Source organism: Electrophorus electricus, chromosome 15, assembly GCF_013358815.1.
Source record: "Electrophorus electricus isolate fEleEle1 chromosome 15, fEleEle1.pri, whole genome shotgun sequence".
Taxonomy (NCBI): Eukaryota; Metazoa; Chordata; class Actinopteri; order Gymnotiformes; family Gymnotidae; genus Electrophorus; species Electrophorus electricus.
In genome coordinates, this window is record NC_049549.1 from 4,863,951 (window position 1) to 4,877,515 (window position 13,565).

Below are 13,565 nucleotides of genomic sequence, written 5' to 3' on the forward strand. Positions count from 1 at the left end.
GTTGCTGGAGCTGTTACACGTGGTAGTGTCACTGCTGGGTTGACAGCGTACAGCCCCACACAGATACCCAGGCAACAGTAGCCTCGAGGTCAGAATCTGACCACTGAGGCAGGCCTAGAGGATGACTAATGCAAACTGTCCATGGCTACAGTCGCTACACACACACACACACAAACACACACACACACACAAACACACACACACACACACATAGTGGCATGGATCACATTCAGTCCTGATCTTTAGGGAACACATACCAACAGCTGGGCATCTGCCGCCTCAGAGCAAACTGACAGCCCTGGCATGCTTTCGTACAAGCCAAAACGGCTCATATCTGTCTGCAGCGTCTTTCGCAGTTACATATAGTATGGTATATGGATATGGTTTTTGATTTTAACCTATTTGTAAGCATACATTTAATGTATCATTACATTTAATATAATCGTTATAATAATGTCCATTACACCCACTGAAACTGTTGTGTGTTGTGTTAATAGGCCTATAATAAACTGACCTTTCATGGATATCACATTTTTGAAACTGAAATATGCATTGCATGCAGATGCCATTTTAGAACTATAAGACGCTAATGTAGGCCGAATACGAGAACCGTTAAATTGCATCATAATTTGATTCACTCAGACTCCAGAACCTGTATCGCATGAAAGAACACTTCCGTTTCATGTAGCCTTGCTGAGGTTGCCCGTCGTTTTCCGATCCTGGTAAATTCTTCAGCGTCCTGTCAAATTAAGATGCAATCTCGAGACAACAGACTTGTTTCATTTTAACTGTGCATCAGCCTTGCAAATTAGGCACGAGAGAAAGCCCCCCCATTTTAATTTCAACTCCCGACGTTGACGTTTCTTTTCTAATTGACCCCCGGGTCAAATAGGGACTGAGATAATATTTTGTTAAAATATTCTCATTTCCTGGGGAGGCGCATTTCCATATAACTTCGCTTCATGCTTAATTTATAACTTTTCCTTACAATTACCATGCAAACGACGTCTTTACTGTCGGCGCTTCTCCCACAGAACAGTTTAGTAAATATCAAACTGTATTTATAATTAATAAACCTACACTCGGGCCCCTCTTTTATCCTTTATGTTAATAATTTACCAGTTAAAGAAACTTGGTGGGATCTCTTTCTTAAGAAATGCTCTTTGATTATCCGATCCAGACGGGTGTCACCGTTTTCGCTTCCACGTTCAGCACAAACAAGCGCTCGTTCACGCGCCTCGGTCGCGCGCCGTCGCGAGTTCACGTTGAAGACGCCGAGGTTTACCCGGTCGGCGGCTCGCGCCGGTGCAGAGCCCAGATGTTTGTAGTTTGTGTCGAATTCTCGTCCTAAACGTTGCAAATCGTGCTCTGTTGGATGGGAAAGCACTTTAATGTCCAACCGTCTAACACACAGCTGAGGTCGTTCGCACCTGACTGAAGCCACTGATCTTCTATCACCCAGCTGACTGCAATCAACATGGAAGGGCAGAAAATGAACATCAAAGCGCAAAACCCCTTCCGTTAATGAAAAGTCATTTCCATTTTTGATGCAGAATTGGCTGACTGCTAAACCACAGGAGCAACTTCGTTAACATTTAAATATTCCTTTTATACATAATTCGGCGCTAATTACTTTGTTTAACCGCTGAATAAACTGATGAAGATAAGTTTTATTTGACATGTTACACCAAATAAATAAATAAACAAAAGATAGCGTTGTCTTCGTTAAACGTACTAGATAAGCACACATCAATCCGATCATCTCTCTTCTTTACTTACTCAAATTCTTTTGTTTGGGAATAACACATCTGTTTACTTTCCACGCCGGTTTATTTGTTCCCTAACTTGGCATAACCAAGCACCCCCTACCGCTCTAACCCCCGCCCGTTACACCCAAACCTCTCGTCAAGCCATCCCCTTTTCTTCTTTAATAAACGATCGTAGGTCCCTGGGGGGCGTAGGCCAATCCTGGTCCCTGTGGAGCGCGCATTATTCCCGTTGAGAAAGTGGGCATGTAGTTGCCGGACGAGGAACGCCGCCTCCTTCTCAGACACCTTTTTTCTGGACTTGCCCAAACGTACCAGATGCCCCGCGACTGTTAGCCAGTGAACGGCTCTCCCCGCCCGCCGCCGGTGCAACGAGAGAATCAACGGAAGAGCGATAAAGACGGGAGGGAGTTGCGCGTAAGAGCGCATAGAGGTGGGACGTAAGTGGTGCTTTCGCGGCGGCCGGTGCTGACACGGATTCGGGCCGTGGAAGAGAACGGAGCATCACTGAGCTGAAGGCGGCGATACCGAATCCCTCCTGAACAGACCGTCGAGTCGTGGATTTTGTTCACCGCGGAGAAATGAATCGAGCCGACACGGATTGACTGTCTTAATTGCTGCTAATTGGAGCAGTTCGAATTGTGACAAAACGTTAATCGCCGGAGGGGAAAAAAAAAGTTTAGAACTCAGAGGACAGACACCTCGTAAATGCTTTCGGATCATCAGAAAGACTGAAGCTGTCGTTATCGGTGACGTTAGATATTACTTTTAATTGCCCTGTGATTTTTCTTGGCTTGGAGAGAGGTTAGTCTAAAAGCGAGATTTCTCAAGAGCAGTCGTGCAGACGAAACGACGGAGCGTGTGCTTTTTGGGGCGCGCAGTTTTAAGGACTCCTGGTGGCAAGTGTACGAAGATTTAAGAAAGATGCTGAGGTTTTACGTCGTTCTGTGCCTTTTGGGAGCAGGTAAGACGATTGATTTCTGAACAGCAGTGCTCTGCAGTCTAAAACTACCTCAGTATTATCCATTGCTTTCTTCCCCGGGTGCGTTGCGTCAAACCAGGTTCCACGATAAGATTAATGCGATCTGTTTCATTTATTGCCAGAACAGGAACATCTGTCTTCTGTTAAGGGCTGTCTCTTGTCATCACTCAGATGATTCTCATTTTTAACCATTTGTCCAGTTACTCAGTCTTGAGCAGCACTGCGCCAAAGGTTCACGATGCCAGTCTGCGGATTCAACTTGGACATCACCGTAGTTCATTACTTAATATTGCACGTTTGAACATGCAGTGTGTTTTCATGCGGTATTTTCACGCGTATTTTCACTCCCCTAGAAACAAAACTGTGTAGACCTCTCGCGCTGGCTTGGTATTAGAGCTCGTGTGATTATGAGGTACTGGAGCTCACGTCTGATAATTCAGCACGCTGCATGCGAATGGGAATGCGTGTTTTGCTGAAGTAGGTTTCCGTAGCACAGGAAAGTACATGTATCGCTGATGTGCAAACTTCGCTTGTGTGTGTGTGTGTGTGCGTAACGGAGAGATAGAGAGAGAGAGAGAGAGAGAGAGAGAGAGAGAGAGAGAGAGAGAGAGACAGACTGACTAACTTTTATGTATCAGCACTTGCGATTTGGATGTTGATCAAGCACATCGCGCGGAGCTCAGCGTACCCGTTTGCAACGTTGCACGGGCGTTCTTTTACAGCTCACGAGACATGTCTGTGTAAACAAACACACCACGGTTGTATATTTCCCTATTGCGGCCATTGCACCCCCATATTGTGCTAATTAACATGGTAAAACCATCCCTCTATTTAAAGCACCTCAAAATATTCCAGAGGTAAATTTGCCTCGGGATGAACTACAAATGAGTTGATTAAAAAGTAGTTGTTTTTGCAGTAAAAACACACTTAATATAATGTAACCCCTCAGGTTTTTCGTTTGACTCTTTGTGCAATATATACCTGTCGACCTTTCTGGCAAAAAAGGACATATATGACCAAGAGCCAAAGTGTGACCACGTAAAGCCTCCGCCGACGAGGGCAGATGCGCGGGGAAAGCGCGCGTTAAAAGCGAAGTCCAATGGGCACAGAAAGTGCCCTTATCACAGGGTACAGCCTCGCGGAAAGTAGAAGCACCTCTTAATAACAAGGAGAATTTCATGCAACGGGGCCGCCTTATTCAAACGGAATAATGCAACAGCATTAAAGGAGCATCAGTCGTGCCTTCGCACGCGAACTGAGGTGTGACAATTACTCTGCGGGCTCAGACAGAATGAGCGATATCTTTAGGGTTGCGGGGGTATTAACTTAAGGGATGACCGTGACGATGCTGACTGGTTCATTATTTTAGTTTGATAGCGTTTCGCGGACCATTACGCGCACGGAAAATGTTCGGCCACCGCGTGCTGCGGTGTGCGAACGGATGCTTTGTTTTGAGCGCGAGCGCGAGAAGGTGCGCTAGCCGGCGTGCAGTGCGCGGGAGCGTCCGGACAATAGAGGAGCGAGAATTATGGTCACGATAATTTGGTAACCGATGCCCTTTGATGGGGTAGTAATATATAAAAGGCGAGAAAAGTCCGCCGGCATAATTGGAGATCACGTATAGTCCATCCACAGTGTGCTGCACGCTTTATTGCACCAGGGCGGCGCTGTGCGAACCCTGTGCTATGGGTTGCTATCACAAAAAAGTGGAATTCTTCATTGTGGATAACTAGCCTGTTTTCTACCTACACGTTGTTTCCACGCCTTTTAACAAATGTTTGATTAAAATGTTGTATTGCTAACGCCCACCGGAAAGCGTCACTTTCCCCAATTACCACTGCGCAGCCAGGAGTCAGGCACAAGAAGTAGTATGAATTAAAGTGTATGAATTAAAAAAAATGTTTAACCTGCGCTTTCTCTCTGTCTCTTTGATCAATGAGACCAGAGCATGGACACGGACGGAATCAGTAATTAAATTTAAAATGTGGAATCAGAATACGCGCCGTCGGCGAGCCTCAAACTGGAAAATATTAGAAGGAAATGTAATAAAATGCCTTTGAAAAAGTAGCACGAGTTAGCTGTGGGCAGCATCTTCCTAGATGCTTAAATAAACACACACGCGCGCTCCCCGAGGCTAAGGTAGGCTAGGTGCTTATCATTGACTATATGACTACCCACCACCTCGGTGTTGAATATGAAATATTGGTGTTAAAAAGGGTGCACTTTAAAGTCTTGTGCTAAAAGACAGCATAAAACTCTTTCATCCCTTGTATTTTACATGTGGTTTTTCAATCAGATGCCACCACGTGTGTGTGTGTGTGTGTGTGTGTGTGTGTGTGTGTGTGTGTGTGTGTGTGTGTGTGTGTGTGTGTGGGTGGGTGCGAGGGAGGGAGGTAAGGTGGTAGCAGACCCAGGCTATTCGTTGACAGACTGCAAGCAGCTGCTTAGGGAGGAGCACTGAGCTTCCCACATGCTCCCAGATGGTCTCCACTACTCAACTCACCTGACATCTATACAAGCCTGGAGTAGTGACAGGCAGCACACTGTTGACTCACCACACACTGCACATTCCCAGATCCACAGCTAACGGACGCACGCTGCACCCCACATTCATGCCTGGAGTTCTCTGTCTACCTTTTGCCTTCTCTCTCTCTCTCTCTCTCTCTCTCTCTCTCTCTCTCTCTCTCTCTCTCTCTCTATCTATCTATCTATCTATCTATCTATCTATCTCTAGCTCTCTCTCAGGCATATACAGTACATATAACATCATCCATATAGAGACATGCACACAAACACAGCACACATGCACACACCTTAGCTTTTGTACTCACCTTTTTTCTACTCGCTACCTTGTGCATGCAAGCACACACCCACGCACCCACCCACCCACCGACACACACACACGCACACACACACACGCGTGCGCAGCTGGGCGCTATCTGACAACACCGGTGCTCAGAACTACTAGCGAAGAGCAGCATTTGAGGCAGAACATGACAGAGACTTGGAGAAAAACAGACTGTTCACACACTGCCTCTGTGACACACATTCATATGTATGCCCGAACCAAAGCACTCAGCGCTCCTGCCTCCCATCCATAATTTGCTTTCTCGGAATGTCCCCAAGCATCCTGGCGGTATTCTGTGGCGCGCCGACATCAGTATTCCGAGTAATCTTGGGCGAGGGAGTTTTTGGAACCTTTAGCTTAGGGTTGCTGTCTCTTAGAGGCTAAGTTCAAAAGAAATGTACAAAGATCACACCCCCACCCCCCACCCCTCGCCTCCACCCCCACCCGCTGCTTGCTTATTCCTCTGCCCCATCACCATGCAGTCCTGAACCTTGTAAAGTTCAGAGGAAATTTATCGCTCTGCTTTGCTGTCTCCCGCGTCTCTCTGGAGGTGTGGGCTCTCCACCCAAGCACTTTATACGGATAAACAGACAGCTGGATAGGAATGGCCAGATGAAACCGACGGATAGAAAGGCAAAGACTAATTGTTGCGCGTGCATCTGGTTAACCCTACAGACGCGCACATCAGAGGCGAGGCGGTCCCAGGAGGGTCGCGGGTCCATGCCTCATGCATTCTGGGTTCTGGGCTGTTCGATTGTGTGATGGCTGGACCACCCCACACCCTTACCTTTGACTCTCAAGTCCCTCGCTGGTTACAGAGATCAGGCTGTCTGTCAGCCCTGGGGGCGGGGCGGGGCGGGGCGGGGATTACAGGAGCGTCGGCTGTGTGGGGCACGTATGTGTCATGGCAGGGAAATGATGAGATAAGCGACGTGACGATGCCGAGAATCCTGATTTTCCTCCTTTCCTCTTCCTTTTTGTGCCCTGCGACTCACCCTCTTCCTCTCTCTCCCTCCATCTGGTTCTCTTAAGCAAAGTCTAACTGGCAGAAAAAAGGAAAAGTTGGAAGGCAAATAAGCTGGATGATGACTGTGACTCTGTGTGTGTGTGTGTGTGTGTGTGTGTGTGTGTGTGTGTGTGTGTGTGTGTGAGTGTGTGTGTGTGAGTGTGTGTGTGTGTGTGTGTGTGTGTGTGTGTGTGTATGAGTGTATGTGAGTGTGTATGTGTGTGTGTGTGTGTGTGTGTGTACGTACACATGCGCCAGTGACATCCAGAGCTCACAATAGCGCCGATGCAGCAGATTTCGCCTGGTGCGGGAAGACTGCTGCATTATTTAGGAGGCGTTCCCATGGCAAAGATGTGGATGAGTTTTGGCCTACTTTGATAGTCTAGCGCTCTGCCAGAACTCCGTGCAGAGGGTCTGCTGGCACGCATGCACATACACACACGCATGCACATACACACACACATACGCACGTGTACACACACTCAGCCTAAAGGTCAGATTTGTTTACGGTAGCGAGCGAACCATACAAACAATCCCTCCCCCACCAACATAAAGAGTACATATACCAGGCATGTTGCAGGAATTTACACTGGGTAGATGGCTAGAACGGCTTAAACCTGCCACGTAGATCTGAGCGGTGCTGCGACTATAGCGTGTCGAAAAATAAACCCCTCTCTCGAACCCCAGATGCCAAACGAGGCAGCAGCATCTAATTTGGGGCGAGCAGGCATGTCCGCGCCCGGAGCCAAATCCACTTGCGCGCCGTGTGTCATTTAGCACACGAGGTCTGTATCCACGGAGACGTGATGGCAAGTGTCAGGGAACGTCCCCCCCCACGGAGGAGATGCTCCAGAATCGGTTTTCCCCGTGCTTCCCCTGGACTTGTTATCCTGCCGCAACTTCTCGACCATCAGGCCTGCGTGTACGGCAGTTGGGTGGGTGAGGGGTTTGTACAACAATAGCTGCCTCTGTCTCCAGCTTGCTGCACACACATTCTCCCTGTTGTTTACTCCTCCACAATCATAAGACAATGAACCCAGGGGCCTTAGTAGTGTTGTTCCACCGCATGCCTACAGCCGCCTCCCGGCACACAAATGCGCACACGCACGCACGCACAAAGAGCAATAAACCCCGCAGGGTAATGGAGGGTAAGACAGAAGGGCCGTGTGGACACGCGGCCCTAAAGAAGTGGACACTGTGCGTGAGGTGCACTTGGTACAGGACAATAGCAAGCGCAGCTCCCGTGGCCACGTGTGGGGGAGCCACAGGATGCACCCATCCTCTCTTCCTTTCCCTCTTTCATGTTACTTTCTTTTGCTCTTTTTTGCTTTCTTTGGCCTCTTCCTCTCATCTCGTCCCTGCCCTCAGTCATCCTTGACTCCTGTTGCTCAGGCGTGGAGACAAAGGAGAAACTGTGCTCCCTTCCTGCTCCCACTCGAGGGCGATGATGTCATAGTGGGTCAGTGTTCTGTTTCATTAAAATGGGCGGCTTGTCCTCGGCGGCTTCCCAGTGACTCATAAAACTCAGAATGTCTCAGGATCTCAGACTCTCGGCTTTTTACGAACGCAAAGACTCTCGGCGTTTCTTAAGTCGGATCATGAGTCGTCTGATCACACTTCCGTACCGGGAGTTATAATTTTAACCACATGCTCAAGTCTTTAATACTCTTAATATATTCTTTATATAGCGGGCCGAGAGACAGGAAGTGCGTTTGCCCAGAGATAAGTGATTAGATAATGTTATCTCCCAAGACTTGCATCCATTGCCAAGTTAAAGGGTGTGTTTGCACTGCGATTTGCTTCCTAGCCCGCAAAGAGGGTAGAGGCAATTGGTATGGTTAATTTTTAGCAAATCATTAAAACAATGCCCCGGGAGAGAACCACTTTCAAATGGTATCCTGATATTTTTAGAAGCCCGTGACTTGCAAAAAAATGGCATGGCCAGTGCTGAAAAAGCATCACCCCACCACGGCACCGCATTGCATACTAAGGGTGTTGCCGGAGCCAGGATGCTGCTGTCCCCGTGGTTGGTCCGGTCAGATCAGGCTCCTCCAAGACTGAATTTCATATCTCCCGCCGGGACACAGAAAGTGACGGCAAATTGAAATCTTTCTTCAGTGTTGCAGCAGTATCTGTGCTCGCGTTATCTTCCTGAGGCGGGGCGCCTGAACCTTGGATTAAAGATGGCCTGGGTGCCCAGGGACGCTTTCCTCTAAGGGAAAATCCATTCAGTTACGAACCCTATCTGTTTATTTATCTGCCTGTTTACTAGTTTAATATTAGATATAGCTGCTCTTCCAGAGAAGGCCATCAAGTTTCAATAGGCCGAGGGTTTTTATTATGGTGCATGCTGAGCGTATGCTCACGGTTGGTTTTGCTGTTTGTTGTAATTATAGATAAACATTCCTACATCAATTATGCCCAGAGGACTGGCTACGGAGGGTTGTTTTTGCCTGTCTGCAGCGTGGGTATGTCCAGTAAGCAGTCAGGCTAAGCCAGGCTGAGGATTTCTCACGGTTAAGGCTGTGTGCCCTTTGCAGAGTGATTAGTCAAAGCCTCATTGCCTAATTAACAATCGCGTGGTGTCACCTCGGTCGCCTCGGGGAAAACAACAGCGCCTCGTGAAGACCGCAAGGCCTCATCCTGACACGCCGCTGCATTTGCACGGTTTTTGCTGCCTAGTCGCTGCTTAGCACCGATTTCTCATCTGAACTTTTTAATGGTCTGTTTCTAGATGCCCTCCCCAGTGCCAGGAATCGATCTGGATATGTCTTGCACTACTTTCACCACCAAGTGCACTACAAACACATACTTGCACTTATAGTTACTGGTTACTTTATTAAGCACATCAACCATAAAAATGCATTTAATTGGTGGGTGCTTACAGACTGTAGTGAATAGCAAATGTTGGCGTGCGCCGCTTACTCAGCTCCACCCCCTACCCCAGTTCTCACTGCCGATTGAGTCATGTTTGGGGGGGATGGACCAATCTCAGCACAGGGACATGGTGACATGCCAATGGCATGGTAGTGGGTGACACTGTTTCTGTCACTGGAGTTTTCACGCTCGCCATTGTCACCGATGAACTCGGGGATCTGTCACCCAAAAATATCCAGCCAACTCCAGCCCTGTAGTCAGACATTGACCATTGGCGAAGAGCGTGAGGGTGAATAACGTGATCCGTGGATAGTAAGAGATAGGATTCTACCAAAGTGGGCGATGAGCGTGCATCGCTTTGCTAACCTTAGGTTGGCACACCGGTAACGTGAGCGGCGGATGGGTTTCGCACGGAGAGAGAGCCCCCGGTGACCGGCGTCCTGCAAGGCGAGAGGTTTGGACCTGGGGCGGCGGGGGGGGTTTGCGGTGGAATGCGAGTGCAAATATTATCCCAGCGATTCAGCCGTAAAGCACAACACAGGGGCCTCCCGGGCCGTGGCTTCTCCGGTTTGCTACGGTGAGCGGTCCATCTGCTTTTGCTGTTTTGTTTCCGCTCAGCCGGACTGAGGTTGTCAGATTTCTGTTTTTGATAACGCCCCCCCCCCCCCCCAACCCACACATGCACTTTTTTCTCTTTTTTTTTTATTAGTTTCTCTTTGACCCCGCCAACCCTCCCTCCACCCCCACCGTTTCTGGGATGTTGCAACATGGGTTTGGAAACGACGCCAAGAGAAAAAGCAGCCACTTTGCTATCAGCTGAAGCATGTCAATCAGGAACCATCAATCTGGCCCTTATATCCCCCCCTCTACCCAAACCCGCCGGTACTGCAAACACGATCATTTTATCGAGCGCAGCACAGATATGAGAAACGGGACTCAGCCAGGGAGGTGGGGGAGGGGGCATTGAGGAAAGGTGTCGACAAAAGATGAAGAATACAAAAAAAAACATTTAGCAAGAAGTGTACGGGAACCTCAGGAGCACTTTTACAAAATGACGTGCCCGCGCCGAGCAGAAAGCAGTAGAGCAGGGGAGGAGGTCAAAGAGATTAACTTCCAACGGCTTAGCTCAGAAAGTAATGGAAACCCTTGTCCCAAAGCAAAGGGACCCTTTTCTTCGCTGGAAGAGGGAAGAACAAAGCCCCGGGCACCAAGATACACCCCACCTGAAATAGGAGACGGAGAACAACACGGGGCATTTCGACACCTCGGGACGAAAGAAGGAGAATGCAACATAGCTGTAACTAAGTAGATGTTGACAGGTTCTTGAAGCGTGATGGGGTGGGTGAAAAAGAGCTGAGGAAAGAGTAGGTTTCGATGGCCTGAATGCGATCCCGCACCTCTCGCGGAGGGGAAGTCAAGGCCGCGCAGGGCCCCAAGCCCTAATCTGGGGAGGCTTTCCACAATCCCTTCTGCTACAGCAGTTTTCCGAACCCAGCCTTGCACCCAGCGGGAGACAGAGGAGTTACTAATGGACTGTGTCTGGTGCAGCACGCAAGTATCCAAACTCTGCCAATTCCCGGGGGGGAGAGGAGGAAATGCTAGCATACACACACACAAACACGCACACACACACATACGCACACCCCACAAAGAGATACCTCAGCCTTGCTGTACAGGATGTTGGCTGTTTACGTTTGAAATTCTGTCCTCAGAATTGACGGGCTATAGGTGTTGGTGTGGAAAAGAGGGAAAGAGCATAGGAAGAGAGAGAGAGAGAGAGAGAGAGAGAGAGAGAGAGTGTGAAAGTAACTCCAAATGATGTCGACTAATGGACAAAGGGCAAGAGAAGTTCGATTAGCAGCAACGCGTGTAGCCAGGTGCCACACGCGCAAAAGCATCTGGGAGCTCACAAGTCCTGAGGGCACACGGAGTCTGCTCACACACAGCTCCAGCCACAGACGGAGGCGTGGGAGGGCGGGACCCCACCCCGCTGAAAGCAACGGCCGCATCTATCATCCAGCCTGGTGCAAGGGCCCATTTTCTCCCCGACGCTCCCGATATCTGTTATGTGCGGGGTGTCTCAGAGGCCGCCATTTATCCAGGCACTAATTACGCTGGACAGACAGCGTAATTAGACATACAGATAAACGGGCGGTGGGAGAAGTGGGTTGGCAGACGTGGACGAGGGGGTCGTACGAGGAGAGGCGATTGGTCTGCTCTTCCCACGCAGTGGGGAGATCGAGGTTGAGGGGGCGGGGAGAGAGGTGTGGTCATGACGAGGTCTCGCCCACTCTTTAGGCTTGCTTGTCTTGTTCGCCACCCATAAGCAGCCTCCCTTCACGAACGAGGCGGGGCCATGCCGTGGTGGGCTGGGCTGGGTGAATGCTGGATGGACACTCAGGCAATTTTAGCCGCTCTTCTTGAATGGAAGCAATATAGAGAGAGGAGAGGTGAGAGAGAGGGAGGGGGAGAGAGAGAGAGAGAGAGAGAGAGAGAGAGAGAGAGAGAGAGAGAGAGAGAGAGAGAGCGAGAGAGGGAGTGGAAATCTTGCTGTCTCTGCATTGTTCCAGGGAGGCATGCTCTAGCACGCCGGTCTCGAGCTAGCTCTACCAGCTTTGTGCAACTTCAGGCAGCACACCGAGAGGATAGACTGATTTATGAGCATCCCCTGAAAACAGGGCAGGGATGTAAATGCTTGAAAGAAAAAAACAACATTTTTCTGAGAATGTATGAAACTGAAGCCTTGCGGAAGAGTGGGCAAGTTCGCTTCAGTATTTGATGAGGCTTTTGGAAAGTTTTATGTAGCCACATTGTGGGGCACCAGTGACAGTACGCAGCAAAACTGCTAGTGTACTCGCATCCACCAAAAATGAATCTAAACTGACCCGTACAAGAGCTTAGAGAATATGTCTTCATGTGCTTGGGGTGGGGGGTCAGTTGTGGGGCAGCATGTGGGCGTGTCATACGCACATGCTATTTCAACGGGTGAGCTCAGTTGGGCTGACAGATGATCCGCTAATTGTCCCATTCAATCACAGGCTAGTTAAGCAGGCTGATGGGCGAGTGCGAGCCAATCAGAGCGGCCCATGGGGCCAGGAGGAGGCAGGGAGGAGCGCCAAGCCTCCGCTCCGGCCGATTAGCCCTTTCAGCCGCCCCGCGGAGCCTCGGGTGCACTCCCGCTGACTGCTGCTCTGGGAAGTGTCGGGAATTGGCGTGAAAAAGGCGCTGGAGCAGGGTGGGTGGCCAGGGCCGCCGGGCGGACGGACGTGGGAGGCTCTTTTCAAGGACATGGCTGACGTCGGCCCCCTTAGCACTGGGGCGCAGCGGTGCCGAGGCCTTTGTTATGCTAATGCTCTTAGCGAGCACGCCAAAGAGGAGCTGATTTGACTAGAGAGGAGAAGAGGGAACAGGAGAATTCTGAGAAGTTTTTTTCCATCGACGAGGCTCAGCTCTCCCTGTGGCGGGCATTGCGTTTGCGCTGAAAGTGCTTGGCTGTGAGCTGAGGTCTCCGGAGGTGTCGAGCCTATAATTCACTTCCTTGAGCTTCCTTGAGGACACTGCTGGTTGTTTAGCACGGCGGAGGCAGAAGGAAGGTCCATTAGCACTTCCCTCACACAAGGCTGGGGACAAACCAGCACTAGAACTGAACAGTCATCATCCCCACCAAACAAGCAGTCTCTTTCTCTCTCTCTCTCTCTCTCTCTCTCTCTCTCTGTTTTAGCCTCTTTCTCACTGTAACCCCCATGTTTTCCACCTCTCCAGGACGCCACAGTCTAGTGTTTCGTGTTAACATGAGCCAGCCTCATCGAATACCCATAACACAGGCCTCTGATAGTGTGTGCTTCACACCAATTAGCGACTTGCTTTTTTCTGCATGCGGAGGTGACGATGGCCTGTCTCTGACCAGCCACCTTGCCACCGGAGGGTGTGTGTGCTCTCGCTGGCCTGCATCCCCACCGTCCGCATTCGTTAGGTAGCGGCGTAATTAGCGCCAGCAGAGGCTAGCAGCGCAGACGCGCTGGCAGATCAATGACGTAAGCCAGAAGGCATAATAAGAGCAACACTTGGAACAACCCCCCCCCCCAC

The 13,565-nt window shown here is 49.8% G+C and overlaps 1 protein-coding gene across 1 annotated transcript in view; it reads left to right on the forward strand.

Annotated features, from left to right (window-relative positions):
- Positions 1 to 1,960: 1,960 nt before the first annotated feature.
- The window catches only part of kirrel3l (kirre like nephrin family adhesion molecule 3, like), a 39,391-nt gene continuing 27,786 nt past the window's right edge, over positions 1,961 to 13,565 (forward strand). The window contains exon 1 of the mRNA XM_035534234.1: positions 1,961 to 2,730. Coding sequence (XP_035390127.1) covers positions 2,691 to 2,730 — 40 coding nt within the window. The 5' untranslated portion in view covers positions 1,961 to 2,690. The remainder of the gene's footprint in view (positions 2,731 to 13,565) is intronic.